The sequence below is a fragment of the Tauraco erythrolophus genome, chromosome 9 (genome assembly GCF_009769465.1).
Source record: "Tauraco erythrolophus isolate bTauEry1 chromosome 9, bTauEry1.pri, whole genome shotgun sequence".
NCBI classification, from domain to species: Eukaryota; Metazoa; Chordata; class Aves; order Musophagiformes; family Musophagidae; genus Tauraco; species Tauraco erythrolophus.
Genome location: NC_141473.1, coordinates 22,789,270 through 22,808,245, shown reverse-complemented (window position 1 = coordinate 22,808,245; position 18,976 = coordinate 22,789,270). Strand labels below are relative to the sequence as shown.

Below are 18,976 nucleotides of genomic sequence, written 5' to 3'. Positions count from 1 at the left end.
ACTTGTAATGTGGTTAACCAGTTAAAACCTTCTGTGAGAATCATCCATGTTGTGAAATTCTTTTCACTGTGACTAGAGGATCATTAGTCTGCTTTGCTTGTTCCTTTTGCAGTACACTGCTTTCAAACACTTTATCGCACAGCTCCAGGCTGTAGTCTTCTAGAAATATGTAGGCTTATTTAGTCTGGAAAAGGGTGAGGGGGACGTAATTGCAGTCTTCCACTACCTAAAGGAGGATCACAAAAAAGATGGAGTCACTTTTTCTCAGAGAAGCCAAGAGATGCATAGTCATGATTTTTTAACAGAAGAAATTCCAGCTGAGCATAGGAGAGAAAATTCTTTCTAGAGAGAGTTAAATACTGGGACATGGGAAGAGAAAATGGAGTCTCCGTCCATGGAGACTCTTAAATTGATCTGAACAAGGCCTGAGCAACCCCATCAACACAGAGCTGTTCTTTGCATGAGCAGGAAGTTGAAGTAGGTGACCTCCAGAGACCTCTTCCAATCTGAACCTTTCTGTGGTTTTGTACTGGTTGATCTTGGTAATTCTTAATCTCCACTGCGTAGTTACCTCTGACCAGATAAATGCTGCCCGTTTGTTTAAAACACAATCACTTGATCTTTAAAATCCATATGCGTGTGTGCGCATGCACGCATTCTTCCCTGTTCACTCTGTGCAGTTCCTCTTTTATGTACTTGGATAGCACAGATGTCTTCAGTGGCAGCTCAGGTGACTTCTGTGCTGACACATCTAGTTTTAAACAGCAGAATCAACTCTGCCAGACCATAGGCTTTACTTTCCGGTATATTCCAAAAAATGTGGGAGCAGGGAAGGGAAGGACTCCTTTCCTTCCACTTTTTTTTTTTTCCTCCCTCCCCCTTTGGCACCTCATCTCTGCTTGAAATGTGAAGTGAATCTGAAGGATTCTGCTGTTCCCTAGAGCATGTCATTCTCCATTTGAAGGAACCTAGCAGGTGAAGCTAATACATAAGGAGCATTTCTTTTTCTCTGACTCTCTCAAATGCACACAGTTGTGGATGTTTGTACTCAACAGAACCAGTGTGAAATTTAGTCACAGCCACAGCATGTGTTCCAATTTTCCAGGGAAACTTTCTCCCAGCTGTGCGTTAACTCTTTCTCCACTCTGCTTTCTGCCTCTCGAGCATTTTGAGAAATTTCAGTGAGCAGTTTCTGTGACCAAGGAAGCCTTGAGAGCTGGAAGAATTAGATCTTAGTGGTCGTGTTGGTGAAGGGAATAAGATTAAGTGAGATTGAGTGTTGATGGGGTTCATGTAGAGTTTTTTAATAATTCTTTTAAAACAATTGAGACATTTTTATTTTTGCATATTTGTTTTACAATTTCTGTACCCCTCCATTTTGCCCTGTGCTAGTGGCAAATTTAAACTGTAGTTAAACTGCTGACAGTAGTCTGTAAGTGCAGCCTACCTACTGTGAGTGCTACCCTACTGTTGCAAAGGCTCTTAGCCCAGTAAAGCTGCATTCATCTTAGGAGTTTTGCCATTCTCTTAGGCTTCAATTACATTCTTAAGGGAAACGATACAGATATTCTGTGTTGACCAGGGCTAAAGGGTGTGCCTGTGTTTTTTTTTTTTTGTCTTGAAACAGACTGTTGTGCTAATAGTGAGAGTCTCTTTTCTGTTTGTGGAAGGAATCTGCTTGTAGGTATAATCTTGTTTCAGTTTGGCAGTCACTGAAGAGATGATGTGAAGAGACCCGTTATGATGAAGACTAAATGTGTTTGACTTTATTTCTCTGTATGAGGAAAGCATGTGTTGAATTACGTTTTTGAGTTATCAGTGTGGTGTTATGTAAAAGCAGGATGTTTCCCATCAGCATGCTGGTATAAAATGAACACACTGGCTCTGTTTGCTGACTTCCCTCTCTCGAAGGAATGTATTTTATATTTCCAGATTTAAAATCCTAATGTTACTGTGGCAGACAACCCTAGTCTATGATGTTCTAGTAATAAGGTTATTCCGAAGCACACGACAGCATGGAGTCATATTTTACTCCATTTTTTGAAAAGTGTTGTCCCAAATGTGGAAAATAATGCACACTTAGCACTGCCTATAGTAATCAACTGACACAGAGAGTGAGTAAGATGCTCAGTTGTAGAGAAGATGTGGTACTTTGTAGCACACTGTCTTCAGCTGCTCTTTTTCTTTGGCCGTATTAAATTAAGTTGTGGCTTCCTTTGCCCGCTGCTGCTCTTTTCACTCATTTCTCTATTTGGATTCTTTTTGTGCTGTGATTCAGTCCTTCACAGAGCAGGAAAATGACATCTTCAGAATGCCCGCTGCCAGATCACAACAGTTTCAATTGGACACTTAAAAGCTGAAGCAGGTGCTGGAACTCTATTCTCCCTTTGGTCTGATTCATTGAGTGCCAGCCTTCAGCTGAGGAATGGGGAGGGGAGGAGAATTGATCTTGTGACTAGGAATCTTGGACTGATTAATATTTGCAGTGCTTCAAACTGTAGTGTGAAGGCTCCATAAATTAACTCTGAACTTAGTGGGGCTTGAGATGGTTGCAGTGTGACTGGGGGAATTGATCTAGATCTGAAGTTGCGTCTCAGGACCAAGGTGCTGTTTGTTTGATGACCTTGATATCTGCAGCAGATGCCATATCGTTTGAAGAGAAGACGGGAGCAACATGCTCTATTTCTGCTAGTTTTCTGGAAGTCCCCAAATTTGGTAAACTGTGGTGTTACTTTTTTTCCCTTCAGTCACAGCCTAAGTCTGCAGCTTCTGTTCAGAAGACTGGTTTAGAAAATCATGAATGTTTCTAGGGATAGTTCTGGAATGAACTCCTGCTTTCTATTTAGTTATTGCTGGTACTAACCGGTAGAAGATCTGGGAAGGAAAACTCTTTACTTTATAATGTACAATTCAGAGGCTTTTTTTCATTTCTGCTAAGCACAAGTCAGAATTGGAATAATTTAGGTAGGAAGAGACCTCTGGAGGTTGTGTGCTTCAATCCCCTGATGAAAGCATGACCAGCTTGGGAGTGAGATTGTGTTCAGGGTTAGAGCCAGCTGAATTCTGATTATATCCAGGGATGGAGTTCCCACAATTTCTCTGGGTAAACTGTTGTGATGTTTGTCCACTCTTCTTTAGAAAATGTCTTTCACAATATTTAATTGACATTTCCCTTGTTACAGCTTGTGTTCACTGCATCTCATACGCATCTGCATTCTTTCATCCCTTTATTCCTGTTAGAAGAGACTCTTTTCCTAAAAGTGTAAGGTAATAGGACAATGAAAAGATATTCTCTCGTGTTTGAACTAGATTAGAGTTTTTCATTTGATATTTGGGAGAAAAGGCACAATGAGCGCTTCTGCTGTGGCTTTTTCAAGGGCTAGTGTCGATTCAAATATGGCCCTGGAAGCGCTGGGTTTTGATGTGTAATGTGTAACAGCAGTAGTGGCTGTGGTATAACAGCAAGCACCAAGTCTTGAATAAGATTATCAGTTGAATTTGGGTGTTTGGTTCCAAACCTTGATCCAGAAATCGCAGTAGTCTTTGAGTGCAGGGCATTTATATCGCTGTTTTATCACTCAGCATTGGCAGGTGGAAGCAATGGTAGAGGAGAAAACCATACAGCTGATGAAGAGGTGCCTGAGGAATGATTTTGTGTAATGCTGAATGGCCATGAGAGATTAAAGTATTTTGAAAGGTTTATCTTCAGACAGTGCTTAGTTATTAGCCTTAGCTTTTTGGAAACCTAATTGAGACGTTATGGACTAAAAACTTTTTGTAGAAGCCTTATATTGTCATGTCTCAATAATCTGGACCAGGACTTATGTGTAGGTGTTTTCAGAGCAAATACTAGTTCATGCATCATTTCCACTTGTTATTGGAGAGCAGTGAAAGAGTTAAAGTCAAACATCAGTTGGGGTTTTTTTGAACCACCCTTAACAGGAATAACTTTTGCTCCTACTCATCACTGACTCTCTTCTGTTGCATTTTTTTTTTTGTTCAAACATTCTTTTAATTCAGTGTGATAAACATCCATTATTTGTAAGTTGATTGAGCATAAAGTATTTCGTTATAAAATGGTCATCCATCACTGAAGGCTGGGGGCTGCAAAAACATTAACTGTGCACTTTTGGCTGGAATGCAGCTTCTCTAGAATAATGCGGCTTCTGTGTAAAGTATGCAGCATAAAAAATCAACTGTTCAGGAAAACAGGTGCTCGCCTTACTCTCCCAGAGCTTTGGGATTTCATCCCAAGTTTTTGGAAGGGCCGTCGAAGTCCTTCTGTTACCTACAGTCACTTTCTGATTTAAGCACTGGCCTCAAAGCTGAACAAAACGTTACTCTGTGTCAAGTGGTTTCATTCTGACAAGACTGAGAATTTCCTAGCTGCTTAACTGCTGCTTTTTAGAAAATGGTGTATGTTTCCTTCGCCTCATTCATTAGCTCCTCTGAAAGTTAAGTTGTGCTTTTTTTTTAAAATAAAGTTCCTTAACACTGACACAAAAAGTGAGTGGCAAGCACTGCCAGGTTGTTTCTAGATATGACTCTAGTATGGTCCCCGTTAATTTCCTTGTTACTTCACAAACTGATTTACTGTTTTTCTGTGTGATAGATTATAAAGATTATTTTGATCTTAACATGTGTTATACAGTGCTTGTCATATTTCCCTAACTTGAATTTGAACTTGAAAAATAGCTTCCTTCCCCAAGAGCCGTAGTTAACTTTTGGTTTTGGGGAAACATGGGATGATAGTGCAGGAAGCCTTTATTAGATTGCTATTACTGTGAGCTGTTTTTTTTGGAGATTATTTCCAGTCTATTGGCACAGCACATAAAAAGGCCAAATGTGTCCCCCATTCATGTGAGGAATTGAAGCAGAGATGAAGTGACTTGCCCAAGAGCATGAAAGGGAGGCAAGTGGCAGAGGCTGAGAGCAGACTCATTTAACTGTGATCAAGGATCTGCTACCATGTGATGCTCAGTTTATTTGCATATGTGCTTATCTCATATGTGCTTATATTCTGTCAGAGCAAATTCTGTAGGACTAGGCTCGAAAATCAAAAGGAATTTCTTCTGTCGTTGCTTTTTTACCAAGTCCTGGGAACAAATGTTGTTGAAGTATAATGGTTCCATCCCAGAGGTCATGGTAGCAGAAATGCTAGGGTTGGGAGGTTAAAGCAGAATTGTGTCCACTGACCTGTTCAGTGTGTTGTGTATTTCAGTTGAAGAGCCAGGCTGTATTGTGCCTAAGGGAAGGAGAGAGGGATTGAAGAAACCTACATGAGCATGTGAACTGGAGCTGACTTGAACAAACAGCCCCGTTTATCCGTGTGAGTTGAAGTTTTGTGCTGTGCTGTTGCTTTTAGATCACTTGCTGGACAGCATGCAGTCAGCGATGGCCTTTATATAGTTAGGACAGGATCACTCAGTTGAGCTTCTGAAGCACCCTAGTGATTTCTTCTGTCGTGGCATGTACTACATCAAAACCATTAGCGATAGGCTAAACCAGATCTATTTGGCACTTTCTTAGAGACTGTAGCCAGTATTCTCTTTCTAAGATACAGTGCTAGTGGCCTGTATACCAAGGACTTACTCATACTCCTTATAAAAGCCTGCTGCTCAGGATACGAGTTATCTCTCATCTGCTAAAGGGCTGCTTCAGACATGCTGATGCAATAGGAAGCAGGACCATGGGGTTGCTAATGTCAAGCCATACTGTACCTGAATCTTTATTTGGTGTTTGCGGTCTTCCTAGGAAGGATATGAGCTGTCAGTCATGGACTCTTTCTGCCCTGAAAAACTTTGTCTAAATTGGGAATGTTAAGGATGTGAGCAGAAAAATTTTGTCCTGGATTGCAACTGATCACTGGCCAAAGGTGTTGCAGAAAGAGCTTTGACTCCATCTGGTGCTTCAGAGTATGTATCTTGTTGCCTCGTGAAAATAGTTGCATTCATAGGCTATCTGTATTTGTGTATGTTCTGAAATAGTGGCATAAGTAGGATTTGTAGCATTGTATAGACCTCCTGATGGAAATCATGTCAGAATCCTGGATAAATTTATAGAACTGGGTAGACCACAATGTGAAATCTGAAAATCCTGAAATTCTTCAATTTCTGTCACGTCAACTTCTTCAGATAGTGCAAGTGGAACAAAATCAGTAGTATTTAACCTTGTAGGCTGTAAGAAAAAGGTGTTGTTGACAAGTTTTCTTGACCAAACAATCCTAGCTTTGGTTAAAAATGCCAATTATGGAACTTGCTGACAAAGATCATCTCTTGCCAGGGGAACAGCTAGTTCAGGTTCAACCCCAAATGGCACCGAAGTCTTGCTGCTTGAAAGAGGAATCGTTCCAAACTACCTGTACCTTTTTTCTGCTGAATGCACATCATTCTGTTTAGCTATGAGAATCCTCTGAGTCTGGAGGAGCTGGCAGAATAGGAATCAAAAATACTTTTCTACCTCTCACCTGCTAATAAACTTTGCTCTTTCTTTTGGGATAGTGCTTTGACCCTAGTAGTTGTGGAGGTTTGTTAATGAAGGCTGAATTACTGTCTTCGTATTCAGATATGGTGAAGTATAATTCTTGGGGTCCCAACTGGTAGAGAAGGTAACTGCTTGTGTCCTCTGTCCAGGCTGCAATAAGGACAACTGACTTTTTATGAATGTGTGGAATCCCTTCTTTCCTCTGCACAGATTTTTAGGTCATTTTGGTTCCTCACAGATATTTTATTGTTTTACAGCTGATGCCTGATTCCAGGAGATGGAAAAAAATGTATTTAATGGAATTGGGTATTGATGTAGTATTGTTTCCATGATGCCCATCTTAAGATACATCCTATTTGGTGGGCACTGAAGTTGAATTGCATTCACAGATCTCTTCAGTTGCAAAAAACCTGTAAATGAGTGTTAAATCTCAGGCTTCTGCCTCCCTTCATGTACCATCAGCACCTTGTATCAGTAGATGGCTCTAGAACATGGCAGTATGCAGAACTTAATTTCTATCCCCAGTCCATTCTCAAGAACATAATATTCACTTGTCGTCATTCTAGAAATCGAGCTGCCTTTTAATGGAGACAGTCTGAATTTCTGCTTGCATGTGTACACAGAGATTACCGATTGTTTCAGTTATTGCTGTGGGGGAAAAAAAAAAGTTGCTTAGTTTTTTACTGCTGCAATAAATTAAGGCAAGAGTTGGATGGACTGCCACCAGGCCAGTCTCTCTCCCTTTTTGCTTCTGTTCTCTTTCCACTCCTGCAGTTTTGATACTGATATATTCCCACGATGTTTCTCACCCTGTTCTCCCTGAGGCTCCCATTTTGCATCTGTGGTAACTTCGTGTGTTGGTTCTTGAGCTCTCGGCAATTGTGTTTTGCTGTTAGCACTTGGGAATTTTACTTTCTGGTGATAACATGGCAAAACACAATGTCTCTGAGATTGGTTCAGGTTGAATAGAAGAATTTGTGTAAATCATAACAGCAAGGTACATTAAACCTTTGAGAGATTCTTGTCATTAAAAGATTCTCTTTCCTCTTGGGCCATCAGGCTTTTCTTCATTTCGTTCTTCGGGTTTTGTCTGTCTCACTGATGCTTTTTAGATTCTCTGCCAACACAAGGGATGTCTTGACTTGTTTGGGATTTGTTGTTCTTCAATTTCCTTGTAATTTTTCCCCTTGGCACTCATGGACTTCCCTTGAGGAAGGGGTAAACAGAATAGGGTAACATCAGACAGCTAATTGATGATAAAACTGTAATCTTTTTCTCCAGCCTCTTAGTAATAGTGAAGGTTTCCTTTTCACAACATGGTGAATTTGCAATGAGAGCGCTATTCATAGCGTGGTAGACACACAAAGCTGTGGAGAGTTACTGTGCTTTAAAATACCAGGGAAGAAGTTTTAATTTCTCCTGGGCTTTTAAATTGCCTGCTTAGTTTGGGCCTGGTACTGTGCAGGACGTATAAATATCATAGTGAAGCAAGTCCAGTGATTGAATAGAGTTCTGTAGAGTGTCACAACCTAATTGGTCTTCCTTCGACATGTGCCAATTTCTTTTAGAGAGGAAAAAGAGTGCTTAAACTTGACATACATCAAACTTGTGCTGTCAGTAAGATGGACGGATCAGTCCATCCTCTGGACTTGGCAGCGTGCAATGCAATTCCCCATAGGTTTCATTTAGCCTAGTCGGCCTTGTTAGAGTGGCCATGCTCTCTTTCTCGTATTAGGAGGGAACCTTGGGAAACCTGGCCCTAATTCACAACAGCAGCAAGATCAATAACTATCAGCGTTTGGTCAAGGGCAGATGAATTTGTCATGGGATGACTGCTTTTTGCTTTGGTTTAGTTTGGTTTAGTAATTTCAGTTAGAGTTGAATGTCATTGGATCAGAGGAGTGCCCATGGTTCTGAAGTTCAGAGCTGGTGCAGGTTCATCACAAGAACTGGCTGTTGTCATGTGCGTGGTGATTTTCTGTAAGGAATCTTTCGAAACAGTTTCAGCTGGTTCTAAATGGAGACAAAGGTGAAGCTTACTTGCACTTCGCTCACCCGTGGATATGGGATGTTTTGTTGTTGATTTTTTTTTTTTTTTAAAGAGTAGATGTTAAATTTTAGTTACCTGTGAAACGCATTATGATTTAGCTTCCTGAAGGACTTTTCCTTATAGGTGTATGGTAAAGTTGTCTCTCTTCCCTGGAAGTTTTTTAGATCTTCGTGTTAAGTAACTTCTGCCCATGGGGAAAAAAAAAAACAACTTTCAGAAAGGATAGGATCTCAAATCAGTGTTGTAGAGCTATTGAGGAATTCAATTTTCTGGAGTAGGATTAAATCCCTTTGCAGTTGGCACTAACCATTTAGAGTTTGCGTCTATCTGAAAAAGCCACAGAAGTAGTTGTATATTCCAGAACCTATTGGAGGCTCAGGTCAGCTGTATTCCCCTTTCTCCTTTCCCTGAGAGCAGTCAGCCTCTCTGTAACAGAGATCAAAATTTATTTAAGTAATTCTGAATTTGCATATGTGGCTTTACCAAATCATGGGTCTGGATCTAATCTTTCTCTGGAATGTGCTAGCATAATCAGGTGTTGCTCTAATGCTTATCCTCTAGTATGACATAGGAGGAAGGGTTTCTAGAAAACAAGTGTGGATTAGCGTTGAAATTACACTTAAAGGCAGATAGGTATTACTGTTCACACTGGCAATAAACACACCTATGAGAGACCAATTTGGAAACAGTAGGCTTTTACTATGTAGAGTTAATTGATTTGTTGCCTTTCATCAGAGTAGTCATGGTCCTTTCAGAGGTATTCAGGTCACAGAGTGGGAGAAAATGATCTAGGATTCATAGCAAGGTTTTCTGATGACCTTCAGCCTTGCTATGCCAAATTACCCCTCACTTCACTTTAAGAGCTATTCTTATTTTGAAGCAGAGCCTTTTGAATATAACCTCTGACTAACACATGTCAATCATAACTCAGAAAAAAGTTTGTCAAGATGCGATTATTTCCATCTCTGCTGTTTCCTCGGTGCTAAGAAATAAGAGCAGAATTAAACAACTTTAACTTTTGAAATAAGCTGCTATCCCCAACAACTTTTTTTTTCCTGCACTCAGCAATCTGTATGACTGGCGTTAAAAATTCAAGAAGTGAGTAGCCATGTCTGTACTTTAAGTCCATCTAGATAGAAACCATTAAAGTTTGCACCTTGTGTAGCTCTGTACTTCCTGTTGATGGCACTTGTTTTCCTTGTGAATGAAGTACTATTTGGAATAATGATGGAGATACAGCTGGAGTTTTCACTGTAATTTTGGCTGAAGATACTCTAGCAAGTACCTGCTTATGAAGAAATGCCTGGACATTTTTTTCATGGGCAGTCAGAACAGCTGAACTTGAAGCATAGCGTCAGATGAAACCTCTGATAACTATGGCTAAAACTGGTGGGACTGTCAGTGCTCCTGCTTTGCTGGTAGATGTAGATAATTCCTATAGGAGGACTATTTCAATTGAGTTTATGCTGCCCTGACCACAGGATGTCAAGAGTCAAATGCTCAGTATTCATTCTGTCATCCTTCCTCAAAATAAAAATCTCAATTCTGAGGGATGCTTGAGATCTTGGTACTGTGGAACAATCATTTGTTAAAGTCAGGTTTAATGAAAGAGAGAAAAACACATGAAGCTGGAGTGTGACAAATGAAAGCATTTGTGCCATTGTAATGAAATTAGGCAAACAGAACAGGCTTGACAGCTCTGGGTTCCCCTGTCAAACTGCATTTGTAACTCTAGCTTGCATTCATGTGCGGCAGTGAATGGCACTGTTTCCCTCTGATATGGTGGCCCTGGGCCCCTGAATGACCACTTTAGTTTACAGGGAATTAGCTTTGAAGAGTATATTTTATAGGCATACTGAAAAGGATGGCAGTTAATTCTCACTTCTCCTTCATTGGCTTGAATATCCTTCATTTTGGGCCTATGTTTACTTCTGTGATATATAAAGCTTTTGGTAATGCTTATTCTAGCGAAGTATTGATTTCAGAGGTACACAAAGCTTCCTTCCACACATTGCCACAGTGAGCTCGTGTACTGTGTTGTGCGATCCCAGCAGCCTTTTTAAAATAGCTTGCAGTATTTATGCATTCTGGAAACTAAGATGTAGGCGTCTGGCTCCTGAAGTTCACCGTAACTACCAGAATCCAGTTCTCGTCATCTATTAAGAACTTAGATTGGAATAAGACAATGATATTTTGGAGAACCTGTAGGGAATGTCAGATGGCTGCTCTTTTTGATGACCTCATATTTATCGAGTTTAGTGGACATTGCCATATTTTTTCAGGACTTAGGACTAGAGATTTTTCTGATCGTGTTAGTTGCTAAGTCGGACTGTATAAGTAGCAATCCATTCTCGTTTCAGATAAGAAAATCTCTAGAAGTGTGATATGCATTGCATTGTGTTGCAAGGTCTGGTCTAGACGTTTCAAGAAAAACAAGATGAAAACAACAACAAAAACCCCTTGAGGGGAGGAATGGCAGAGGATTCTTTTCACTTGAAGCCTGACTGTGTCAGGACTGCACAGAGGGGAACATGTGTTCAGGAACAAATGAATGTGAATCATCTAGCTTAGCTTTTTTACACTTGTTACCCTACATTAATTGACTGGTAGTGAACTGGAGTAAGTGTTGGACTAAACTTCCTAGCTAGAAGAAGTCAGGCATGTCTTTCGTTGCAGGTGCAGGGTGGCATGTGTTCCAGTCAGTCTGGAGAATTGTTTTTTGAGTGGTGAAACGTGTGCCTCCTCAGCTCATCAGCTGTAGAGCTGCTGAAATTGTGGTTTTGCCAAGGACCTAGAACCAGTAGCATATGCTGTTCTGTGGCTGTTACCTAACTGACTCTATGTAAAGCAGATTCAAGCTCTGCAAATTTTTAGATAAGACGAGTTACTGTAGTTCTGTTTGCTATATTTGTTAATCTCTAAATAACCAACAGATACTCACAGGACTAGCTCAAAGGAATTCTCCTTTCCCTGTGATCCTGCATTTTGATCTGGGTGGCATTAGGCCAGTATTTATTCCAGCAGTTAAGGCTTCAGAAATGTTTTTGAAAATCTGAAGAGTGTGGCCTCTCAATACTTTTAGATAGTTTTAAAAGACAAGTATAACTTTGTCCTTTTTTCTTTGTAACTTTTCTTCTCTCTGACTTGCTGAGAGAGACTGCAGGTACTTCTCACCCTTGGGTGAAAAGACAAAATGTTTTGATGTTTAGTGAGTGAACTGAGAATAAAGTGCATATAAAGTCACGTAGGCCAGAAAGGCAGTGTTTCCAGAAAGTGTTTTTGAGGGTGAGCCCGGAAGCGCTTGCTGTTACCTCAATTTTCTGTGGCACAAACTCATTGAGGTCATAGGCAGGAGTCCTGAAGAACTGTATTTCTGCTCTGTTACAGTGTTATTTTTGTCTTTTTCTCACCTTAAGAAGAAAGAGGATTCCTGTTCATTGTACAGTTCAGTGCGTAAGCAAGGGAGGTAATAGCACATGCTTGAAGCATTGCTCCTGTCTGAGCTCGTCTGCATTGGAGAGGTGCGTGGGATACAACTGAGACAGCCTTTCTGAAGGCTGGGCGTCAAAGGCCAACAGCTGCTGCATCAGAGAAGTCCAGGTCATGTGGTTTGGGTTGCAGTGCCTGTCCTGGGGACAAATGATGTTGAAATAACTTGTCATAAACAATTTTTCTTGTTCATTTACTCTGATTCGGAATGCATAGCCGATCCTGATAAGAGTCATTCAGGAGTGAAGAGTTGAACTGCCAGAGAAAGCAGCTTATGTGAGCGTTTTAGATCAGGAATGTGCCAAACAGTGTGCTAACAATAAGAAACCTTGTCCGATGGGGACCTGTTCTTCAGGAGAGAGGGGACGCCGGAGGTCTGATGCAGCTTGTTTGCTGAAGTGCCGGAATGGCTGGATGGGATTGCTGAAATGGGAGTTAGATGCTTAAATATGAATTAATTGTTTAAATATCTTTATAGGCATGTGTGTCTGAGCACAAATAATCCATAGGATGAATGAAGGAAAGCACTGTGGTCTCAAAGGAATTCCCTTCTCATATTAAAATTGCCAGCCTGAAGAGATGGCTTTCAGATATGCAACTTAAGATACTCTTTCCTTTCTTCTCAATCTCCATGCACTGCTTTGAACTAGTTAAACATTTTGAGTGTAGTGCTGGTGCTAGTCTGTGTTTGCTTCCCTGAAATTTTATTGAAGGGACCTGTGTGAAAAAAATGGGAAGTGCTTTTCAGCTGGCCCCCAAGCAGCCCAGGCTCTTCATGTAAGACCAAATCATGTTTTAACATAATTTTCCCTAGCTTTGTGTAGATTGAAAAGAAAGGCTGCTTGTAGGAATCCCTAGTGAAATCTTGATCTCCTTGTGGACATTTGTTCACTTTTTCCACTTGTAATACCCTAGGCTAAGGTCATGCTTGCAGGGCCGGTGGGTTTTAGGGGAGTTTTGCATGTGTTTGTTTTTTCTCCAGTGTTGAAAGTAGTTACCTAAGCAGAGAACTATCTCATGTGTTCTCGTTCAAACACCGAGAAATGTCTCTTGCTAGGAAATATACTTGGAGAAACATCTCTATCAGCAATTGTCAAAAGTCTCTCACTGGTTATGGTTTCCTACTTCTAATTCCTGAACCTGGCAGAAGAAGAACCAGAGAGTGGAAAAATCAGAGCTGCTTTTTTTGGAAAGCTTTTATAAAAGTTCAAGTATGTACTTCCAAACATTCAATATTTACTTTATATAGCTTTGTTTGGCAAAGGAATTATTAAAGTTATAATTGATTTTACTGACCGTTCTGAGGTTCTTAGATATTTTCAGGAGAGCATAGCATTGCTTTTACAGTTAGGTGTCAAAAAAGATTAAGACTTTTTGTAGTGTCTCTTTCATGAAGTTTTAACTTGCTGGGCAGAACAATTCCCTGTAAAGATGTGGTCCTACTTTACCAAAGTATTGTGAAAAGAATGTTATTCAGTTCCTACTGTTCTACACTCTACATTAAACTTGAGCTGTGGTAGTAAAAGCTAGCATGGAACGCACTTTGCAGTTGTAGTTATTGATCTGAAAGGGCTGGCAGGTTGTTTCTGGACACTGCCACGTTCAGTATATAAGGCTATGGAAACCTTTCAGGGGGAGAGCTGCTGAACTGACTTCGCTGAACTCAACAGGACTGAGTTAAAAGGATTGGCCTCCAACTGACTGACTTGTTTGCAAAAATTTAGTTGGTTAAAAAATTCCAAGTAACTTCAGTGCCACTTTCAGATACTGAACTGATACATCAGCCAGTGAGAGTAATCTGCTTCAAGATAGGATATAGCAAGATTAGCTATAGTATGAGTGTTTTTCTGTGCTCCCAGTCTTCCTATTGAAGCAAGTACCATTACCGAGTTCTTTGAAAAGGGAGTTGGTGACTCCTGTAAGTCCTCAGTGCCTGCAAATGCTGCTGGTAAGAAGAGCTCATTGTAGTAATCAAGTGAGAACTCCTCAGATGCAAACAATGAACAGTGCGATTGATGTTTCACTGAAATTTAGATCTTTCAGACAGTACTCCTTTAGTGGGTAAGTCTTGCACTAAAAATACTCTCTTCTTTTTCAGTATGACTTTTTTTTCAACAACACAGCACCAACTATCCAGTCTGAAACAGTTTTACAGCATACACAGTCAGTTTTCAAAGAGCTTAATGTAAAATGCTGTGTTACCATAAAAGCTAGAGTCTCTGAATATCAGGGAAGCTGGCCAGAGTTGCTGTGTAATCATCAGTATGTGCCTAAGTTAATCCTAATTCTGACAAGCCATTTTGTGATCTTCATGTAAGTTGGGAATTTCAGTAAGTCTGAAGGGGAATCTAATCTTAACCACATCAAGACTTTAATGGAAAGAAAAAAATTAAATTTCCCCCCCCCTCTTGTGAAGAAAACTTCTATTTGTTGTCCCAAAAATGGATTAATGGAGAGTATGATAACCTATGTATCTTCTGCTAGCAAGTTTGTCTTAATCATCTCATTGCAGCTGTGTAGCTATGTGTATCTGCTGAAGTCTCATTCTTCTTACTAATCAAGGTGCAACTTTACGTCCTGGGCCTCACTGGATTGAAGTAGGCTGAGGAATTGACAGGATTATGGTGGTGCTGACTGTTCTATGGAAAGGATCAGTTTTGGGAAGAAGAGTTTGAGTGTTGATCTCTAGTAGTCTTACTATATTCTTACTATATTTAATGTTGTCCAAGTACTTGTAACCAGACAAATGTTCTATAAAGCACACTTAAATAAACATTGATGAAAGCATGTCTTATGATCCTCTGCATTTCCATGAGCTACTGAGAGGTGACACAATTGTAATATCACACCAGGATATTATCTGACAAGTTGGGGGAGTTGTTCTTAAGCCAAAAACATTGAATCATCACGTTCCTTTTAACCTCTCACAAGTTAGTGGTGTTGGCCTGATTTGAACTGGTGACTGAAAGGTAAGAGACTGCCTAGTGATTGTCAAAGTTCCTTTTTTTTAATTGCAGTTTTGCTTTAGTTAACAGCAAAACTTTTGCACTTTGTTGTTCTCCATGGTCTTAACTATTTGAAACAGAAAGCTCTGCATTATTCTTGGTTTGTTTCCTCAATGTAATTTTCACAGTTACGTTAATGTGCTTTCTGATAGGTTTTTTTTCTTTGACACTTAAGGCTTTTCAATAGAAACTATGATAAGGTGGAATTTCACTCATTTTAGAATCAGGAGGATTTGGATTTTATTTTTTTTTAAAGTAAAACAATTGAGTTATGTTGGTAGAAAAGCAGCAGCTTGTCTAAGGATCCAGGAATTACAGGCTTTTTTTCTCCCCACCTCAAAGAAGCTCATATGACAGATAAGTGCAATATGGATCATCAAGAATATAAATGCCAGTGTTCCTGTGACACTATTAGCTGTTAGACTTGTTAACTTTTATTAGGAATAAAATGTAGGTTTCAGCAAGTTGAGCCAAGTGTTTGTACTTAAATATTTCTGGTCTAGGGATTATCCAAGTTACTTTTAAGACACTCTTCTTTACCTGTGTACTGACTGTATTGTAGTCACCTTCACCTTTTGATGCTTTTTCTCTGAAATCCTCCTCAGGGCTTCTCTTATCTTGATTCCTTGTGTTGTTTTTTTTTGTGTTTGTTTTTGGGTTTTGTTTGGTTTTCGGTTGGTTGGGTTTTTTTGTCACTTCCCTAGTTCTGGCTGTTCTTGTCTGTGTTTCTTTTTCATTCTCAAAGCTCCCATTGATCACCTTGAAAAGTTTAGGAAGCTCGTTAGCTGTCCTTTCTCCAGCTCAACAGCTCAGTGCATCTGCCTTCTTGTGTTGCAGCTTTAGAGAGGATACTTGCTATCCAAATCAGCAAGTAAAGAAGAGTACCCTTTTTTCTTCTTTGGTTGAGAGGCTTATACAGGTATTCTGAGAACAAGATAGACGAGTTTTTGAGTTTGTTTATCTTGTGGGTTTTTCCTATCTTTACCAAGCAAACTTCTAGTGCTGCAGAAATGCAGTTTGTATTCAGGCAAAGAGCTGCAAAGGAGCCAGCTAACCTGGTTGTATATTTGTACTGCACATGTGATTGGTATGAGGCTGCATGTGTAGTAGGATGTTACAGAAGGGCGGAAGGTGAGGCAGAGTATATATAGTTCATGTGATCACGCAATTCCAAGAGTACTAGGAAAATGTAACTGTATCTGCGAGTTAATTAAAACATGAATTTGGGCAGCAGTGGCTCTGTGGTGTTTACAGAGTGTTCTTACAATAGGATTTGTTTTAGAAGGCTCCAGAAGGCTGTTTTGAAGATCATAAGAAAGTGAACTTCACAAACCATTGCTTTAAAAAATATGTACATATATGTGTGTGTGCTTGCGCACGCATGTGTGTGTATATATGTTTAAAAGTAACCCTGACCTTCCCAGGAGCCTTCTGAAACTAAGCTATTACAGGCCTCTTTCCTCTGAGATTAAGCTGGCTGTAGATTCTTCAAGAGAAAATGAATCCTAATTAATCAAGTCTAATTTAATGTCTCTATAAAATTATTTTTATTTTAACAGAGCTATCTGAAATTGAACCCAACGTCTTTCTTCGGCCTTTCCTGGAAGTAATCCGTTCTGAAGACACTACAGGCCCCATAACTGGATTGGCTCTCACCTCCGTGAACAAGTTCCTCTCATATGCACTAATAGGTATGTTGTGTGGCTTCCTGAGATTTACCAAAATGCCAGCCAAATGCATCTCCTTGAGACATGTCATTGGCTGGGATACATGCTTGCAGTCTTAATGAGGAGATCGGGGAAATAAGAAAATTGTCATTAATGCTGGGGAAATGGGCATCTGCAGTTTCTTAATGTCATACCTGCGAGTCTTTCATGGTGCTACAGCAATGCTGGAAATGGAGCCAAAGCTTCTAGTCTGCCCTGACTGCTGCACGTGCTTGTGGCCCACTGCTGGGCTGTGGTGGTCAACAATTGCTTTTTAATGCAATCTGAGCAAAAGGAGGAGGCGGGAGGGGAGGGGCCAGGAAGAGGAGAATACCAGCTTGAATTAGAATGTTGTAATATGCATGAACACAGTAGAATTTTAGTTTTGTGGACTAGTATTTCTGCTCTAGAGGGAGGATGTGTTTTTGCACGGTCCCAGAATAATGCGCATGTGGTCAGTTCCCATGGCTCAGTTGGCTTGTAGTAACTCATTAGCTGACCTTCTGTCTACCTTCAATGTGTCATCGAGTTGTTAGTGGTGGTTGATTTTTCTGTGAAAATTCTGTTAGTACTTTTGATCATACCTGTATGAATTAAAAAACTTATTGTCTATGTTTATACATATTCTCACTTGGAGAAAATTATGTATAATTTTCTCACCTGTCTTTCTCCCCTCAAGTTTAGATTTCTTAGTTCTTTTCCTCCTTTACATTGTAAGTGAACACTGTTGAATTTTGGCACTATTGTTCTAAATACTTTGTTCTTTGGAGTCAGCATGAAGGGAGTTGGAGAAAGAAAGGGCTTGATGTAGGTGCAGACCACTTCTGTGGAAAAAAATCAAAATCAAAATGAGCAAAAGTGGAGTCTTGCAGGAAAAAAAATTTTTAAGAGTTTGGTGAAAATCTAGTGTATCAAGACATCAATCAGTGGGCAATATTGGGTATAATTACATGGCAAAAAATAACTAAAATGGTGCAGTATTGATGTGACTTCCTAGGACACTAAAGAAATATTAATTAATAACCCCGTAAAACATGTCCATCTGAAGGATTAATCAATAATGCAAAATATGTTAGTTTCAACATAGAATGAGGATGGACTCTTCTGAGCTTTTATGGTCTGGATGGGATCAGAACATCAGGCTGGTATCTCATTTGGTTTGAGGCAGAAACAGGAAAAAATGTGGTTCAAAATTTGTAGCCTTTCTCTAGCTAGTTGTTATTTAGAATATTAATTAGGTCACTCCTGCAAAGGCACGTCCCTGTAACTGTTGGTGAGCACGTGTCTTTGTAGTAGACAGCGGAAAAGACCCTCTGCCTGACTTTTGTTGTGGGCAGAACCTGTAATCTAAGACCTCTGTTACTGCTTCAGGTGACATTCACAGCAGCCTTGTCCTTTGTGCTGCTCCAGATACCGGTGAGGCTGGGATTAGCGGTGCTGAGTGAACATCTGGCTAGGGTTGTATTGTTAAATTAACGCTTTTTGGTCTTATGTTTCTCTCTGTAATGTAAGACTAAAGGTAGTCTAAAGACTGTTTGCCTAAAGATAGGAAAAGCTTAAAACTGTCCTTAATATACGAATCTGTTTCAAACTGTACAGAACAAGGAAGGAAGGACTCCAGCATAATGACAGTGGGGAAATTTCAGTGTAGCTGATATTTGTGATGCATTCTGGGGCTGCATAATTGACAGATGAAACCAGCACTTTTTTCAAAAGTGTCATTAGCTGTGTCTGTTCTGTGAGTGGACAGCTTTTGCTGTATGACACTGGGTCGAAAACCAGTGGGCAATGAAAGGGCCAAACTCCTCTGATAATTATCTTTGTTTAAAACAGCTTTCTTTTGCTATTTCCAAAGCATTTCATTGCTAATCCTTGTGCCATCTCGCTGTTTTTCTTACTCTGTCACATGTCAGCAGGTGGTTATCTGTCTACTTTTCAGGCCAGTATTGCTGAGAGATATGTTTTAAAACTAGTTAGAAAAGAGTGCTTCTTGAGTAGCCTTTCAGAGTTCTGATGTCTAGTAGTCTGAATCGCAAAGATCTGCTCTGCGATGGTTGGATGTAGCAGTTCACTAACAGTATAGCATGCAGGCACAGCTCCGTTGGATAAAATGACTTGATGTCCACCATGCATGTGTTTTACTAGTAATAGTTAGCCTTACGGAGATCATCCTCTGCTCTGAAATAAGTATGACTATTTCAAGAGTTATAGTCGATACATTACATAGTAATTTTTAAAGTACA

The 18,976-nt window shown here is 40.0% G+C and overlaps 1 protein-coding gene across 1 annotated transcript in view; it reads left to right on the top strand.

Annotated features, from left to right (window-relative positions):
- Positions 1 to 18,976, top strand: part of GBF1 (golgi brefeldin A resistant guanine nucleotide exchange factor 1) — a 110,055-nt gene that overhangs the window by 46,846 nt on the left and 44,233 nt on the right. The window contains 1 exon segment of the mRNA XM_086616674.1: positions 16,587 to 16,718. Within this exon segment, the coding sequence (XP_086472800.1) occupies positions 16,587 to 16,718 (132 nt within the window).